Source organism: Chiloscyllium punctatum, chromosome 40, assembly GCF_047496795.1.
Source record: "Chiloscyllium punctatum isolate Juve2018m chromosome 40, sChiPun1.3, whole genome shotgun sequence".
Classification (NCBI taxonomy): Eukaryota; Metazoa; Chordata; class Chondrichthyes; order Orectolobiformes; family Hemiscylliidae; genus Chiloscyllium; species Chiloscyllium punctatum.
Window position 1 is genome coordinate 5519502 of NC_092778.1, and position 15025 is coordinate 5534526.

Sequence of the window (15025 nt, forward strand, 5' to 3'; positions counted from 1 at the left end):
TTTTGAAATCAATAACTCAAGAAAGCATCAGAGAAGTAGCTTATTTTAGACCCTAAGAATGTGTGCCTAGTGTTGATACACACTGAGCCATAGAAAGAGAAAGGACTTGAAATTTCTGTCATGCCTTGTGCAATCTCAGGATGTTCCAAAGCATTTGACAACCATTGAGATACTCTTGAAGTGCACATGCAGTACTTGTTATTCAGCTCCATTTCTGTCAATGGAATCGAATCAGGTAGTGTACGTAACAGGGAGTGAATCCATCTGTGCTTCCCCTGAATTTCCATTCCAGAAAACTAGTGCCTAATAAAGGCATGTTAGTTCACCGTGGCATTAGGTATGGGCAGGTGCAATGTATGGAGCTGAAGCTGGTGAATGTGTTCTGTTGCTTCAGGATGCAGCAGGTCAGAGAATTCCTGACACAGGACATGTTTAAATCTGCTAACCTTTTCATTGAGATGTTTGCATATTATGTCTGTATAGCTTGGAACTCTGGGAAGTAAGTTACTGAAAATCTAGAACTATGTTAGCCATGTAAAAAGTTGGAAGCCAGTCTAACTTTGAACTTCTGAAGGTTTTGTCTGCATCTCTGGAAGAAATATTACAGTTCTCTAACACAAGTGTTTTGGTGATAGAAAGCTGTTTTGGTTAACCCAGTAAAAGTTTAGTAAATTGTGCTGAGGTGTTACACAATCTTGGCTCTCAGCCATATTGCATCTGAATATGCCTCACTTGTTCCCGAATGGGTTTTGTGTTTTATAAAATCAAAGAGCATTTTGGAAAGGCAAATCAGTGCAGGACTTATATACTTAACGATAAGCTCTTGCTGAACAAACCAACCTTAGTGCAGGTTCATAGCTCCTTGAAAATAGAGTCGCGGGTGGATAGGATAGTGAAGACGACGTTTGGTATGCTTGCCTTTATTGGTCAGTGCATTGAGTATAAGAGTTGGACAGTCATTTGATGCTGTACAGGACAATGGTTAGGCCACTTTTGGAATGCTGCATTAAATTCTGGTCACCCTGCTATAGGAAGGATGTTGTGAAACTTGAAAGGGTTCAGAAAAGATTTACTAGGATATTGCCAGAGTTGAAGGGTTTGAGCTATAGGGAGAGGCTGAACAGTCTTGGGGCTGTTTTCCCTGGAGCAACAAAGGCTGAGGGGTGACCTTGTAGAGCATAGGGTAAATAGACAAGCTCTTTCCTCAGGGTAGTGGAGTCGAAAACTAAAGGGCATAGGTTTAAGATGAGAGGGAAAAGATTTAAAATGGCCTTAAGGGACAACTTTTTCACACACAAGATGGTGCATTTGTGGAATGAACTGCCAGAGGAAGTGATGGACGCTGATACAATCACAACATTTAAAAAGCATCTGGATGGGTACATGAATAGGAATGATTTAAAGGGATATGGGCCACCAGTCTTGAGAAGAGTGATCCATTAATCCTATTCCTTTTCCTTTCTCTGTGCTTCTTAGTGGTTTTTCCTTTTCAAGTATCTTCCCAGGTCTTTTTGAAAGTTGTTGTTAAATCTGTTTCCACCACCTTTTATGACTATGTACTTCATATTATTGCTGCATTTAGAACTAGGGATCATAGACTCAGGATAAACTTTTGAGGACTGAGAGGAGTTTTTTATTCCCTTGAGCTGGTGAATCTTGGGAATTCCTTACCCCAGAAGGCTGTGGAGGCTCTATCATTGAGTATGTTCAGACAGAGATTGATAGATTTCTGAATATTAAAGACATCAAGGGATATGGAGATTGTGCAAAAAAAAGGTAGCCATGATCTAGTTGAATGGCACAGCAGGTTTGAGGGGCCAAATGGTAATTGGGGCCAATTTGAAGGTAAAATCTAGCATCTTCCCATAAGTTTTTACCAATTACCTGTGTCCACTTGCTTGCTAACCTTTTGGTTCTGTCAATTAGTTATTCCAATTATCATCAAATTATGTTGGAAATTTAAAATCCTGTTGATAATTTAAGGTTCTTATTTCTGCTTTCTGTCCGTTCTAGGCCTCGTCCCAGTCCATGCCGTGGTTAGCGGATCTGGTGCAATCGAGTGAAGGATCCTTGGATGTGCTACCGGTCCAGTGCCTTTGTGAATTCTTGCTCCATGATGCAGCTGATGAGGTGACTTCGACGGAAGATGAAGATGAGAGTGAGAGCAAAGAGCAGCGAGCCAAGAAACGACAGGTGAGGCTGCAGATGTAAAATGACGGTCAATGACAGTCGCACACTTCTGAGAAAGTAAAGATTTTCATTTATGCAGTACCATTCGTGATGTTAGGATGATGCTTTCCAATTTTTTTTCCACAATTTGCGGCCATTTTAATGTTTTATGATTCCAGAGAGTGATTTGTGGCAGAGCATTGGGTAGTTGTTGAATAGAGGCAAATAATTTTGTCCACAATGTTTTTGAAGAATCTGGGGTCACGCAAATATGAATCATGTGCGCGTGTTTTATGGAGCCTTGTTACCGGATCCCAGGGCTTTTTGCCGGTTGCTAAAAATAGTATCTCCGTTATGAGCATCCAAGGACATTTACAGTTAAGCAATCAGAGCGATGCTCTGAATGGTCAATCAGGTGAGCAAAATGTTTGTCCCATTGGATTTTGCACTCAAGTGTATGAAGTGGAAATTGAACACGTGACCTGAATTAGAAGCTGAAGGTAGTTCGAGAGAGTTCCAATTTTTATGTTCTTCTGCAAGATGTTCATTCTGCAGGCAAAACTTTTACCTGAGTGCTGTGAGAGCATTCTCCTCGGGATCAAATGCTGCAGATTGTATCCTTTTTCAAGTGACTGCTTTTCTCTGTAATTCAGAGGGCAGGCGGGAAATTGGATTCATGTGTTGGAAAGATGACAGCTCTAATAGTATCATACTCTCTCAGTAATGGCATTCGGAGTGTCAGCCATGGTTCTGTTCTCATGTACATGGAAAATAGCAGACTGCATACTTGTATGAACCTAGTCTTTCATTCTCTCATAACACAGAGGCAGCAGAAACAGCGACAGCTCCTGGGACGTCTGCAGGACCTTCTCTTGGGCCCCAAAGCTGATGAGCAGACCACCTGTGAAGTTTTGGATTATTTCTTGAGGCGTTTAAGCTCACCACAGGTGGCCTCACGTGTTCTGGCCATGAAGGTAAGTGAGGAGAGATCATGCATCTTTTAAACCAACAACCTTATTGGTGAATTTGGGGTAGGAATTGATTATGTTTTGAAGGATGGCTGGCGTAACGAATTGATCGCCTTCTGTTGCATTCTGCTTTCCTCTCTTTTAATGCCAAACTGGGCACCTGCCGCCCCTCACCCCTTGCCAGGTGACCGTTCCTCATGTGTAGCCCCAAACAATGTATATCACCGGCTTATTTAATTATGAAACAAGCATGCTGCTGGTTACGCTGCACATTGAGACCCATCTGACTCATGTTATATGTTGTTCCCCTCATGTCACTTAGTGACATCAGTTTTTCAAAAGGAGTCACAGAATGTATCTGGGGCTCCTGTGCTTAAGCTTTGAGGATAACCTGTTCATTTCTTCATTGTTTGAATTTTAGTCTCACTTTTGGAAGGTTCCTTGTACGTTTAGGATCTAAAGGGAAAATGTTGACCTGGGTATACAACCTGCTCTTTATCATTGGTTCAGGGCTTGTCTCTGGTGCTGACTGACTCTGAGAGTAGCCTGCGAGATGTGGAAGAGCGAGACCAGATGATGGAAGAGGACTCCAGTGACGGAGAACCACTCCCTGGCTATCAATGGCTGTTGCGGGATCTTCCCAAACTGCCTCTCTTCAGCAGTGTCTGCACCATGACTTCTTTAGCGCTGCAGCAGGTGGGTTTTGCTGTCTCATGAAAACTGGACATTGCTGGGTTTTGTTTTAATGATTATCATGAATGTGGAGATGCTGTCAATGACTTGGAGCCTCACTTGAGCATTAGGCTTGAAAGAAAATGTGATAACGAAGGAAGGAATTCACTGAAAAAAGGGAGAGATGTGTCACTGCAGCTTTTTGCCTTTTATGCATTAGGGCAAATACAAGCGTGCTATATTTCAGACAATCACAATGATTTATGTTGCAGGAGAAGAGGTTGCTGATTGTTTGGCAAATTGACTGTAGCTCAGCTCTTCTCTTGGAGAAAGCATCGGGATGCTTTTGGCTCCCTAAGTTTCTAAGTAATTCAAGAACAGTTACAAACCTTTAACATATTAGTTTTGTCTGCATAATAGTAGATCTCAGTATATGAATATATGTTGCTTCTAGCCAGCATAAACATTACGCATTACAAGCTTTTTGTTATAGTATATATACAGAAACATATGCATATGAAAAATATTTTACTGCTGATTTCAATTTGATGTTAGTGAAGTGCAGTATTAGCACACTCTGGATTTTTCCTAAGTGCTGCCCAATTGGGGATCACATAACAATAGTCATCTTATTTTGCAAGTGCATCTTAAGTATGACATGAATTCTGCCTTGTACAGACAATCAAAGGACTTTGATTTGCCCAGTCAGTTGTTGGTATGAATGAGCCTATATTGGTATGAACAAGCCTATATATCTGGATCGCTCCAGCACTGAGTTTCATGCATGATTATTAGTTTTGTCTTAGACAAAACATCGCTTTAATCGACTGATCGCTTGAGTATTTATTTGAAGTTGCTGTTGTAATGAAAAACCATGACAGTCAATTTGCATTCAGAATGATCCCACCAATGTCAAGTACTAATGACTGGATTGAGAGGTGTTTTGTGGTGTTGATGCTTCAGAGATAAATATTGGCCAGGACAGAACAGAATTCCCTGCTGTTTTTCAAACATTGCTGTGAAATCTTTTATATGCACCAGAGAGGGTAGACTGACCAGCAGTTTAACATCTTATCCTCAAAGCAGCCCTCAAACCTCTGTTGTGCTGGAATGTCAGCCTGGATTGTATGTTCAAGGCTCTATACTTGTCCGGTCCAATTCGCACTCAGAGCTGGGCATCCTTACACTTGCTACACATTTTGCTAGTGCTTTACCTTTGTATTAAGTCAGCAGTGAGCTTGTCTGGCTTCACCACATGGTGGCGACAGACTCCTGTCTTTTCTCTCTCCATGTGCAGTAAAGCCTGTGCTGATGCCTCTGTGCTGTTTGGTACTCGGCTGATTCTTAATCTTAAATTTGAAATTGATACAGTTCTGTTAAGTGGAAGTACGTTTGCACAGATGTGGGGTAAACTTGGGTGTAGGTCCCAAATTAGCCATGATTTTGGTGACAGGCAGAGCAGGCTTCTACCTTTTTTGTTACAGTATATATGCAGAAACATATGCAGTGGTTATATTTTACTGCTCATTTCAATTTGCAGGCCATTCATGTGGAGACTGATCCCCAAACCATCAGTGCCTATGTGATTTATTTGTCACAACATGCGCCCGTAGAGGAACAGGCTCAGCATAACGACCTTGCTCTGGTAAGAAGAATAAAAGCAGGTTTGAACAGGGAAATAAGGGAGAAGCAACAAAAAAAAACTATGAGTAATTATTGTCAGAACAAGTTGCTCTCTCACTGTCTCAGCTTGTGAAGTTTTTTTTCTTTACATTTCAGATTTGTTGATTAGGTGTGTCATTGACACTTTAATATTGTTTGTGGGTTATTGGCTGCAGCTACACATAGTCCAACACCAATATCATGGTTTTAATGGAAAGAAAACTGATTTACAAAGTGTTTACAACACAGAAAGAAGCCACTTGGCTCAATAGATTCATGGGCGTATTTATGCTTAACAAGAACATCCTCCTTCATCAAACTCCTCAAGATATCCTTTTATCCATTTCTCCCTCATTTATTTATCTTGCTTCCCCATTTGTGTGCCTCAGTGCTATTCTCCTCAAATGACTCTATTTTGAAGTGTGTTCCAGTAGCTAACAGTAGACAGTCATAATTGGAGATACACAGAGTTGGAGGGATTAGATTAGATTAGATTAGATTACTTACAGTGTGGAAACAGGCCCTTCGGCCCAACAAGTCCACACCGCCCCGCCGAAGCACAACCTACCCATACCCCTACATCTACCTCTTACCTAAGACTACGGGCAATTTAGCATAGCCAATTCACCTGACCTTCACATCTTTTAGAGTGTGGGAGGAAACCGGAGCACCCGGAGGAAACCCACGCAGACACGGGGAGAATGTGCAAACTCCACACAGACAGTTGCCCGAGGTGGGAATTGAACCCGGGTCTCTGGCGCTGTGAGGCAGCAGTGCTAACCACTGTGCCACCGTGCAAGGGAGAATGAGGCCATGGTGGGTTTTGAAAACAGGGTGAGACTTTTAAATTTGAGAAGATGTCTCATTAGGAGTCAGTTTAGATTAATAAGATTCATGGGATGATGGGTAAATGGAATGACGTAGTTTAATAAAACTAAAATGCTATAAATGAACAGAACTGTCAAATGCCTTTTTTAAAAAAAAAGAACAGGCTGTTGGATTTCTGTTGGAGACCCTTCAGTAGTTTGTTGGGTGTAGCTCATTTTCAGGGATCTGATGGGTTTCTATCACTGTTAATTGATCTTCCTTTTTCAAATCGTGTCCTTCCATAAATCTCTCTTCCCTGTACTTCAGATATTTTCCATGCCTGTAACCCATCATTCTGTCTCCTCAGGATGTTGCTCGCTTAATTGTCGAGAGGTCCACAATCATGACCCACCTCTTTGCCAAGCACGTCTACCGAACAGAATGTGAGTCTGTGTTAGTGGCACTGATTGCCATCTTCTCGCGTTACGTGAAGCGAATGAGGAAGACCAAGGAAGACGAGGAAGTATACAGCTGGGTGAGTTGGTTGCCTTGTTGTAATGGCTAGGAGCACTGGCTCAATTGTAACTGGCAGGTGCTGCCCATGGGAGCTGGCAAGGTAAGTTCAGGTATGCAGCTTTAAGGACTTGACTCCTGAACTACTCCTTGATGCTGAGAGAAACTTGGGAGCATTTCCAGTCCTGCAGCTTTCGTTGAGGAATTTGCCATTTGTCCCGTGTCTGCCAGGTCTCTTTGTAGAACTCCCAAATATCTAATGGAGTTGAATTGGAATCAGCTTTTAAAACAAAATTGCCAACTGGGATTTGAACTTTGCATGCACCTAAGTGAGACAGGGAAAAAAGAAGACAGAAGTGGGATTGTTCTCATTTGATAAGTGTAGGTTAAGCGTAGTCTCAGTAAAGGTTTTGAAGTTAAATATAGCTGAATGGTTTGAAAACAAGAAGATACTGATGTATGGTAATTGTCAAAAGAACCAAAGGAACAGGAGAGTTTTTTTTAACATAGTGAATTAGAATGATCTGGAAGGATGGTGGAAGCAGATGCAAGAATAACTTTTAAAAAAGCATTAAATATCTACTTGAAAAAGGGAAAATGGCATGTTTATGGGAAAAGAGCAAGGAGGTGGGATTAATTGGGTAGAGCTTTCAAAGTGCCAGCACAGGTATGATTGGCCAAATGCTTTCATTTGTATTGTTCTATTATTTGATTAATTGAGAGGAGACACAGACCAATGAGTCAGGGACTGGCTTGCCGTTCAGCTAATTCTAAAATGTTTCTGTACAATGGTATAGCGCAGAAGTAGCCCATTCAACTAATTGCACCCATGGCTCTTTGAAAGAGTTGTTTCAATTAGTCTCTTTCTCCAGATACCCACAAATCTTACCTTTTCAAAGTAAGTCTGTATAGAATTTCCTTTAAGAAGTTACTATTGACTTGAATATTTTGCAAACTTGAATGCAATTTATTTTCTAGGAATCTCACTGCTGCTATAGGGAAAGCATTTCCTTTGTTAACTGTATTTTGTGTTTCTGAGTTACAGTCTGAATCCCAGGACCAGGTCTTTTTGCGTTGGACCACTGGGGAAACTGCCACCATGCACATCCTGGTGGTTCATGCCATGGTCATCCTCCTGACGCTTGGACCCCCTCAAGGTATAAACTTGAAATGGGGTTGAGCTGTGATGAAGGTGTCTGTTTCTGAATTGCATTTAACCTTGTGTGTTTGCGTAAGTAGAGATGAGAACAAACACTGATGGAATTAGTTAATACAGCTGTTGTGGACAACTTAATGGACTTGTCTCAGAGTCTGAAGGTTATGTGATTACTCCCTTCATCTTTCAGAATAACTCAGGTTCAAGTCCATTTCAGAGACTTGAGCACAAAGCACAGCCAACAGACATTGCCGTACTGAGGATAACATTGATTATCTGGTCATTATCTTAGAGCTCTTTATCGGAGCTTGCTATGCCCAAAATGTTTGCTGCATTTCCTACATTATAGCAGTGACTGCACTTCAAATGCACCTTTTTCTTTAAATCTGTGCCTTGGTTGCTTGTTTATGTGCATGTTTGCAAAGGAAAATACTTCTTTTCTCTTTAAAGTAGAAAAGGTATTTTTCTTTTATTGAGCTGATGATATGAGGAGGAACAACTCAAATTGTATCCCCTTTCAATCTACTTTCCACATTTGCTTAATATCCAGCCAGTTGCAGGGACTGTATGGTGAACTTGGTTATCATCTTGTTTGAAATGCAAGTTAGACGAGATTCTGCTCCCTCTTTACCATCTGTAAACTGAAGTGATATCAGGAAGTCAGCCCCCATTAGTCCAAAAGAGATGTGAGTCCGCAGTAGAAAATTACTCACAATTTGGTACAAATTGGCAATCTCACGCAGACCATGCAAGAATGAGTAGTATGGAAAGTGGGCAATGTCACTGTTGTAATGAGGGCCCTCTGTGAATTTAGAGGAGATTGTCAGATAAAGAACATTGACCCTAATGTGAATTGACCCTGAGATTGCATGCAAAAAGTACAATGCCACCCAGTGCCAAACAGTTCTCATCTTCATGTCTAGAGAGGTGCATGGAACGATCACTTCTGGCCTGTGAAAGACATGTTGCAATGCAATAATTTTCTTGTATAGCTTGGTCATTTGCTTTTTTGTGATACATTTACTTGCAGCATTGCAAATGCAAGTAAGGAAATTCAATTTAGTGATTGACATTTCCTAAGATGTTGTCTGTGCTGTATGCATATCCTCCATAATGCAGCAGGCTGCTTAATCAATAATTCATCTATCACCTTAAGACATTCTCTGCCTCCATCACCAATACCTTTGGGGCAGCAGTGTGTACCACCTACAGCAACTACATAAGTCGTCTTTGGCAGCAGTTCTTCAACTCATGACCTTCACCTTCTAGAATGTAACCTTTTCCAGTGGGACCCCATTTAAGTGCCTCAGGCTTCTTATGATGGCAGGGTTAGGCAAGGTAATACTTCTAGGTACTCAGAGTTCTTGAGTGTGAGCAAGGAGAGGGATTCTGGGAATTGTTCAATCTGCAGGAAAGCATGCCTTTATTTTGTAGTAGTCAGGCTTCAGAGATCTGTTTGTTACCTCACATCTGCATACATTTCTCCCCTCTTCCCCCCCAACACCCCCACATCCCTCAAATCCCCTATCCCAAAACCCCATCTCTTAGAATAAAGTGCAAGGATTTAAAGGGACTTCAAAGTTATAGAATTAAATCCAAGCTTCGTGACAGCCATTTCTGTTTGGGAGCTCATGACCCCAAAATCTTGTCTCATGTCTTCACTGGTGGTCATAACCTACAATTGGGAAGCCCTCATCGAGAAGGCCAAAGGCAGCATTGTGCAATAGAATGCCAACACCTTCAGCTTGCCCTCCAGGTTGTGCTTCATATCAACTTGTATATTTATCAGCTGTTTCTTCATCAAATCTTAGAATTAAAAACTAGTGCCAATCCATGAAACCATTATGAATTATATGTATTTTTTTAGAAGAAAGTTTAAGAGATGCCTTTTAGAGAAGGAAGCGTAATGTCCTTACCTGGTTTGGCCGACGTATGACAGCAGACTCAGCAATGTGGTTGACTCTTAATAGCAAGTTCAAGGATAATAAATAGTGACCTTACGAGTGGGTTTTTTGTCCAAAGTCCATTCAGGAGTTGAGTGTCATTAGCTGGGCCAGCATTCATTGCCTATCTGTAATCATTCTCAAGACTGTGGTGGTAAGCTGCTGTCCATGTGAGCATGGGCGCCCATAATCATATCTGGGAGTGAATATCAGGATTTTAACACAGAGACACTGCAGGGGTTTATTTCCAAGTCATGATAATGAGTGATTTGGAGAGAGCTTGCATTTGGTGTTGATTCCAAGTGTCTGCTGCCCTTGTCTTTCTAGATGGCAGTTGGCATGGGTGCTGTCTAAGGATCTTTGGTGAATTTCTGGTTTGCATCTTGTGGATGGTACATAGAGCTTTAATGGTGTCAGTGGGAGAGGGAGTGGATATATGTAGGTGTGATGCCAATCAAGAGGACTGTTTGCCTAGTTTGGAGTCAAGGTTAAGTGCTGCTAGAGCTGCCCTCACTCAGGCAAGTGGGGAATATTCCATCATACTCCTTGTGCCTTGTAGATTGTGGACACACATCGGAGAGTAAGGAAATGAGTTTTTTGCTGTTAGACCCCTAGCCTCCCATCTGCATTTGTAATCACAGCAATTATATTGCTATATTTACATAATTCAGTTTGTGGTCAATGGTAATTCATTGCCACAGAAGGCTGTGGAGGCCAGGTCATAAAACATATTTAAGACTGAGATAGATAGGTTCTTGAGTATCAATGGTTATGGTGAGAATATGGTTGAGAAACTTATGTGCTATGATTGAATGATGGAGTGAATTAATAGGCTGAATGGCCTAATTTCTGCAGTTATGTCTTACGGTCTCATGATAATCCAAGGATGTTGATAGTGAGGGATTCAGCGGTAGTCATGCCATTGAGTGTCAAGGGGCAATGAGGCACATTCTGTCTTGTTGGAAACGGTCATTGCCTGGCACGTGGCACAAATATTACTTGCTACTTGTCAGTCCAAGGATATTGTCTTCAATTTGGACAAAGACTGCGCTAATATCTGAGGACTTGAAAAATGGTGCTGAACATTGTGCAGTCATCAACAATTATCTCCAGTTCTGAATCGAGGGTAGGTCATTAATGTAGCAGCTGAAGGATGGTTTGGGTAGGACATAACTCTGAGAAGCTCCTGTAGTAATGCTCAAACTGAGATGACTGATGTCCACAAGCATAGCCACCTTTCTTTGTGCTAAGAGAATTTCTCTCTCTCTCTCTCTCACTTTTGCTCTCATTCTTTCACTCTTGTCCTCCACTTCCACAGCTGCCGATTTTCCATAGTTTTGGTAAAGACATTTTAATGCCACACTCCATCAAATTTGTCCTTAACATCACTCTCACCTCACTGCTGTAATGAGGTCAGGAATTGAATTGACCTGGCAAAGCCTAAACTGGCTGTCAGAAAGCAGATAATTATTACAAATGCTGCTTGATAGCACTATTAACGACATTGCTACTTTACTAATGATCAAGAATAATGGTGTGGTAGTTGGCTAGGTTGGATTTGTCCTACTTTTTGTGTAGAGGACATACCTGGGCAATTTTACATGTTATTGGGAACATGTCAGTGTTGTAGCTGTACCAGAGTGGATTGGTCATGGGCGCTGCAGATTCTGGAGCACAAGGCTTCAGTACTATTGCTGGAATGTTGTCAGTGCCCAAAGCCATTGTAATATGCAGAGCCTCCAGCCACATCGTGATATCATGTGAGTGAATCGAGTTGGTTGAAGACCATACCTGTGATGCCCAGGACACTGGTGGAAACTCAGGTGGCTCATCCACTTAGCATTTCTGGCTGGAGATTGAAGCAAGTGCTTTAGCCTGAGCTTTTGCACTAATGTGCTGGGCTATGCCTTTATTGAAGATGGGGATATTTGTAGACCCTCAAACCTTTTAGTTGTTTGATTATCCATCATCATTCAGAACTGATGTGGAAGGACTGCAGCATTTATATCTGCTCTGTTGATTATGGAATCTCTTAGCTCTCTATCACTTGCTGTTTATGCCGTTTGCCCTGTCAGCAATCCTGTTCTGTAGCTTCACCAGATTGATACCTCATGTTTAGGTAAGGCTGGCACTTATCTAGGCATGCTCTTTTCATTGAACCATGGTTGATCCCCCACCTTGATGGTTTTGGCAGTGGAGGACCTGCCGGGCTATGAGGTTGCAAATTATGTTGGAGCACAATGCTGCTGCTGCTGGAGTGCCAGTCTTGAGTTGCTAGATTTGTTTGAAATCTATTCTGTTTAGCATAGTGGTAGTGCCACACAAATGGCTGAATGGTATCCTCAGTGCAAACATGGGATTTAATCTCCACAATGTTTGTAGGAGTGACCACTGCACAGTCAGTGTCATGGACAAATGTGTTTGCAGCAGGCAGGTAAGTGAGGGCCAGTTCAATAGGCTTTTCCCTCTTGATGGTTCTGATCCCACCCATCGCAGATCCAACCTAGCAGCAATGACCTTTAAGACCCGGTTAGCTGAGTCAAGCCACTCTTAGTTAGAGTCATAGAGATGTACAGCATGGAAACAGACCCTTCGGTCCAACCCGTCCATACTGACAAGATATCCCAACCCAATCTAGTCCCATCTGCCAGCACCTGGCCCATATCCCTCCAAACCCTTCCTATTCATATACCCATCTTAAATGTTGCAATTGTACCAGCCTTCACCACATTCTCTGGCAGCTCATTCCATACACGTACCACCCTCTGCGTGAAAAAGTTGCCCCTTAGGTCTCTTTTATATCTTTCCCCTCTCACCCTAAACCTATGCCCTCTAGTTCTGGACTCCCCGACCCCAGGGAAAAGACTTTGCCTATTTATCCTATCCATGCCCCTCATAATTTTGTAAACCTCTATAAGGTCACCCCTCAGCCTCCAACGCTCCAGGGAAAACAGCCCCAGCCTGTTCAGCCTCTCCCTGTAGCTCAGATCCTCCAACCCTGGCAACATCCTTGTAAATCTTTTCTGAATCCTTTCAAGTTTCACAACATCCTTCCAATAGGAAGGAGACCAGAATTGCACGCAATATTCCAACAGTGGCCTAACCAATGTCCTGTAAAGCCGCAACATGACCTCTGAGCTCCTGTACTCAATACTTTGATCAATAAAGGAAACCATACCAAACGCCTTCTTCACTATCCTATCTACCTGCGACTCCACTTTCAAGGAGCAAAGAACCTGCACTCCAAGGTCTCTTTGTTCAGCGACACTCCCTAGGACCTTACCATTAAGTGTATAAGTCCTGCTAATATTTGCTTTCCCAAAATGCAGCTGTGGACATTGAATTCCTCCATCCAGAGTATATTCTGCAAATGCCATCCTCAGTGCTCTCTTCAAAGTGTGTTTAACTAATTTATCAGCTGAGGGGTCGGTGGTAGGTGGTAGGCAGCACTTTGTCTCCTTATCCATGTTTGACCCATGCTAAGATATTTCATGGGATCAAGAGTCAACCCTGCCAATGAGAGAGGACGTATCCAGTGATGGTGACAGCGCTGTGTGAGGCATTGTTTGTACGGCACGATTCCTTAAATATGACTGTGTCAGGCTGTTTCTTGACTAGTCTGTGAGCCAGCTTTCCCAATTTTGGCACAAGCCCTCAGATGTTTGTGAAGAAGAGGACATTGCAGGGTTGACAGGATTGTGTTTGTTGCTGTCATTTCCAGTGTACAGATCTATAAGGTGGTCCATCCAGTTTAATTCCTTTTGAGACATTTTCCTGGTTTGATACAATTGAGTGGCTTGCTCGGACCATTTGAGAGGGCACTTGTGAGTAAATCACATTGCTGTGGGGTTTGGAATCTCATATACATCAGACCAGGGGCAGATTTCCTTCCCCCTTGAACCAGATGGTTTTTACAATGATTAGCAATGGCTTCACGGTAACCAGTAGATTTTGAATTTCAGATTTCTTAAAATTCATCTGCCATGGTGAGATTGAAACGCTGGTCCCCAGAGCAATAACTGGATTACTACGTTAGCGCCAATACCACTATCCAGTCAGTTAACCACATCCCATGAAAATCATATGTCTTTAAAAGATTACAGTTATTTTGTACTATTTAACCATTCTTGGATCATGGTTTGCAGGTGAGAGTGATTTCTACCACCTTCTGGACGTCTGGTTTCCCGAGAGAAAGCCACTCCCAACAGCATTCCTGGTTGATACCTCGGAAGAGGCTCTACTTCTTCCTGACTGGCTGAAACTCCGGATGATTCGCTCAGAGGTGTCTCGATTGGTGGATGCTGGTAAGGGCATAGTTTTGTTACTGAGGCAGAAATGCAAGGACTAAAATCTTAGTAGCCAGTGCTTTATGCTGAGATTGGCACAATATTTTCCATGTTTTAAAGTTAAATGATCCCAAAATGGCTGTTTTTGCCTTGTTGGAAGGCAAATGGGGTCAGTAACCTGTTGAGACTTCAGGGTGGGTTTTGAGGGTTCAAATTCAGCCGGGGCTAAAGGAAGAATAATTTTGATGGTACTTGCGTTTTTCAGTTATTTGTTAGGACAGGATATAGAGCAAGCTGATGCATTGTTAAGTTCAGCTGTTGGTTTTTCCAAACAGGCAGCGAACATTTTATCATACTCTTGTCTTGTGTTTATCCACACATGGTATGTGGCCCATAAGGCTCTACAGTGAGCACCAGGGAAATGAAAGGCTTGACATTTCTGATGTTGAACACCCGCCAGAGGTTTTCTGCCATTATGTGATGCGTAAGTGTGTCAAATGCTCTGACCGGCTTATGGAGGAACTGAGATAAATATCCGGAACAGACCTCTGATCAGGAGTGTTCTGCAAGGATTGGTGCTGGGTCCACTGTAGCTTTTCATTTATATAAACGATTTGGATGAGAATTTAGGAGATATGGTTAGTAAGTTTGCGGATGACACCAAAATTGCTGGTATAGTCAACAGTGAAGGAGATTATTGAAGATTACAGAGATCTTGATCAACTGGGACAATGGGCTGAGGAGTGGCTGATGGAGTTTAATTTGGATAAAGATGAGGTACTGCATTTTGGTAAAACAAACAAGGGCAGGACTTAACCAGTTAATAGGGCCCTGGATAGTGTTTAAGAA

At 42.2% G+C, this 15025-nt stretch overlaps 1 protein-coding gene across 2 annotated transcripts in view; it reads left to right on the plus strand.

Annotated features, from left to right (window-relative positions):
- ints1 (integrator complex subunit 1) overlaps nucleotides 1–15025 on the plus strand; it is a 117446-nt gene that overhangs the window by 48437 nt on the left and 53984 nt on the right. For both annotated transcript variants that reach the window (XM_072559248.1, XM_072559249.1), the window contains exons 21-27: nucleotides 2014–2193; nucleotides 2994–3143; nucleotides 3648–3833; nucleotides 5350–5454; nucleotides 6646–6813; nucleotides 7837–7948; nucleotides 14036–14194. In XM_072559248.1, coding sequence (XP_072415349.1) covers nucleotides 2014–2193; nucleotides 2994–3143; nucleotides 3648–3833; nucleotides 5350–5454; nucleotides 6646–6813; nucleotides 7837–7948; nucleotides 14036–14194 — 1060 coding nt within the window. The remainder of the gene's footprint in view (nucleotides 1–2013; nucleotides 2194–2993; nucleotides 3144–3647; nucleotides 3834–5349; nucleotides 5455–6645; nucleotides 6814–7836; nucleotides 7949–14035; nucleotides 14195–15025) is intronic.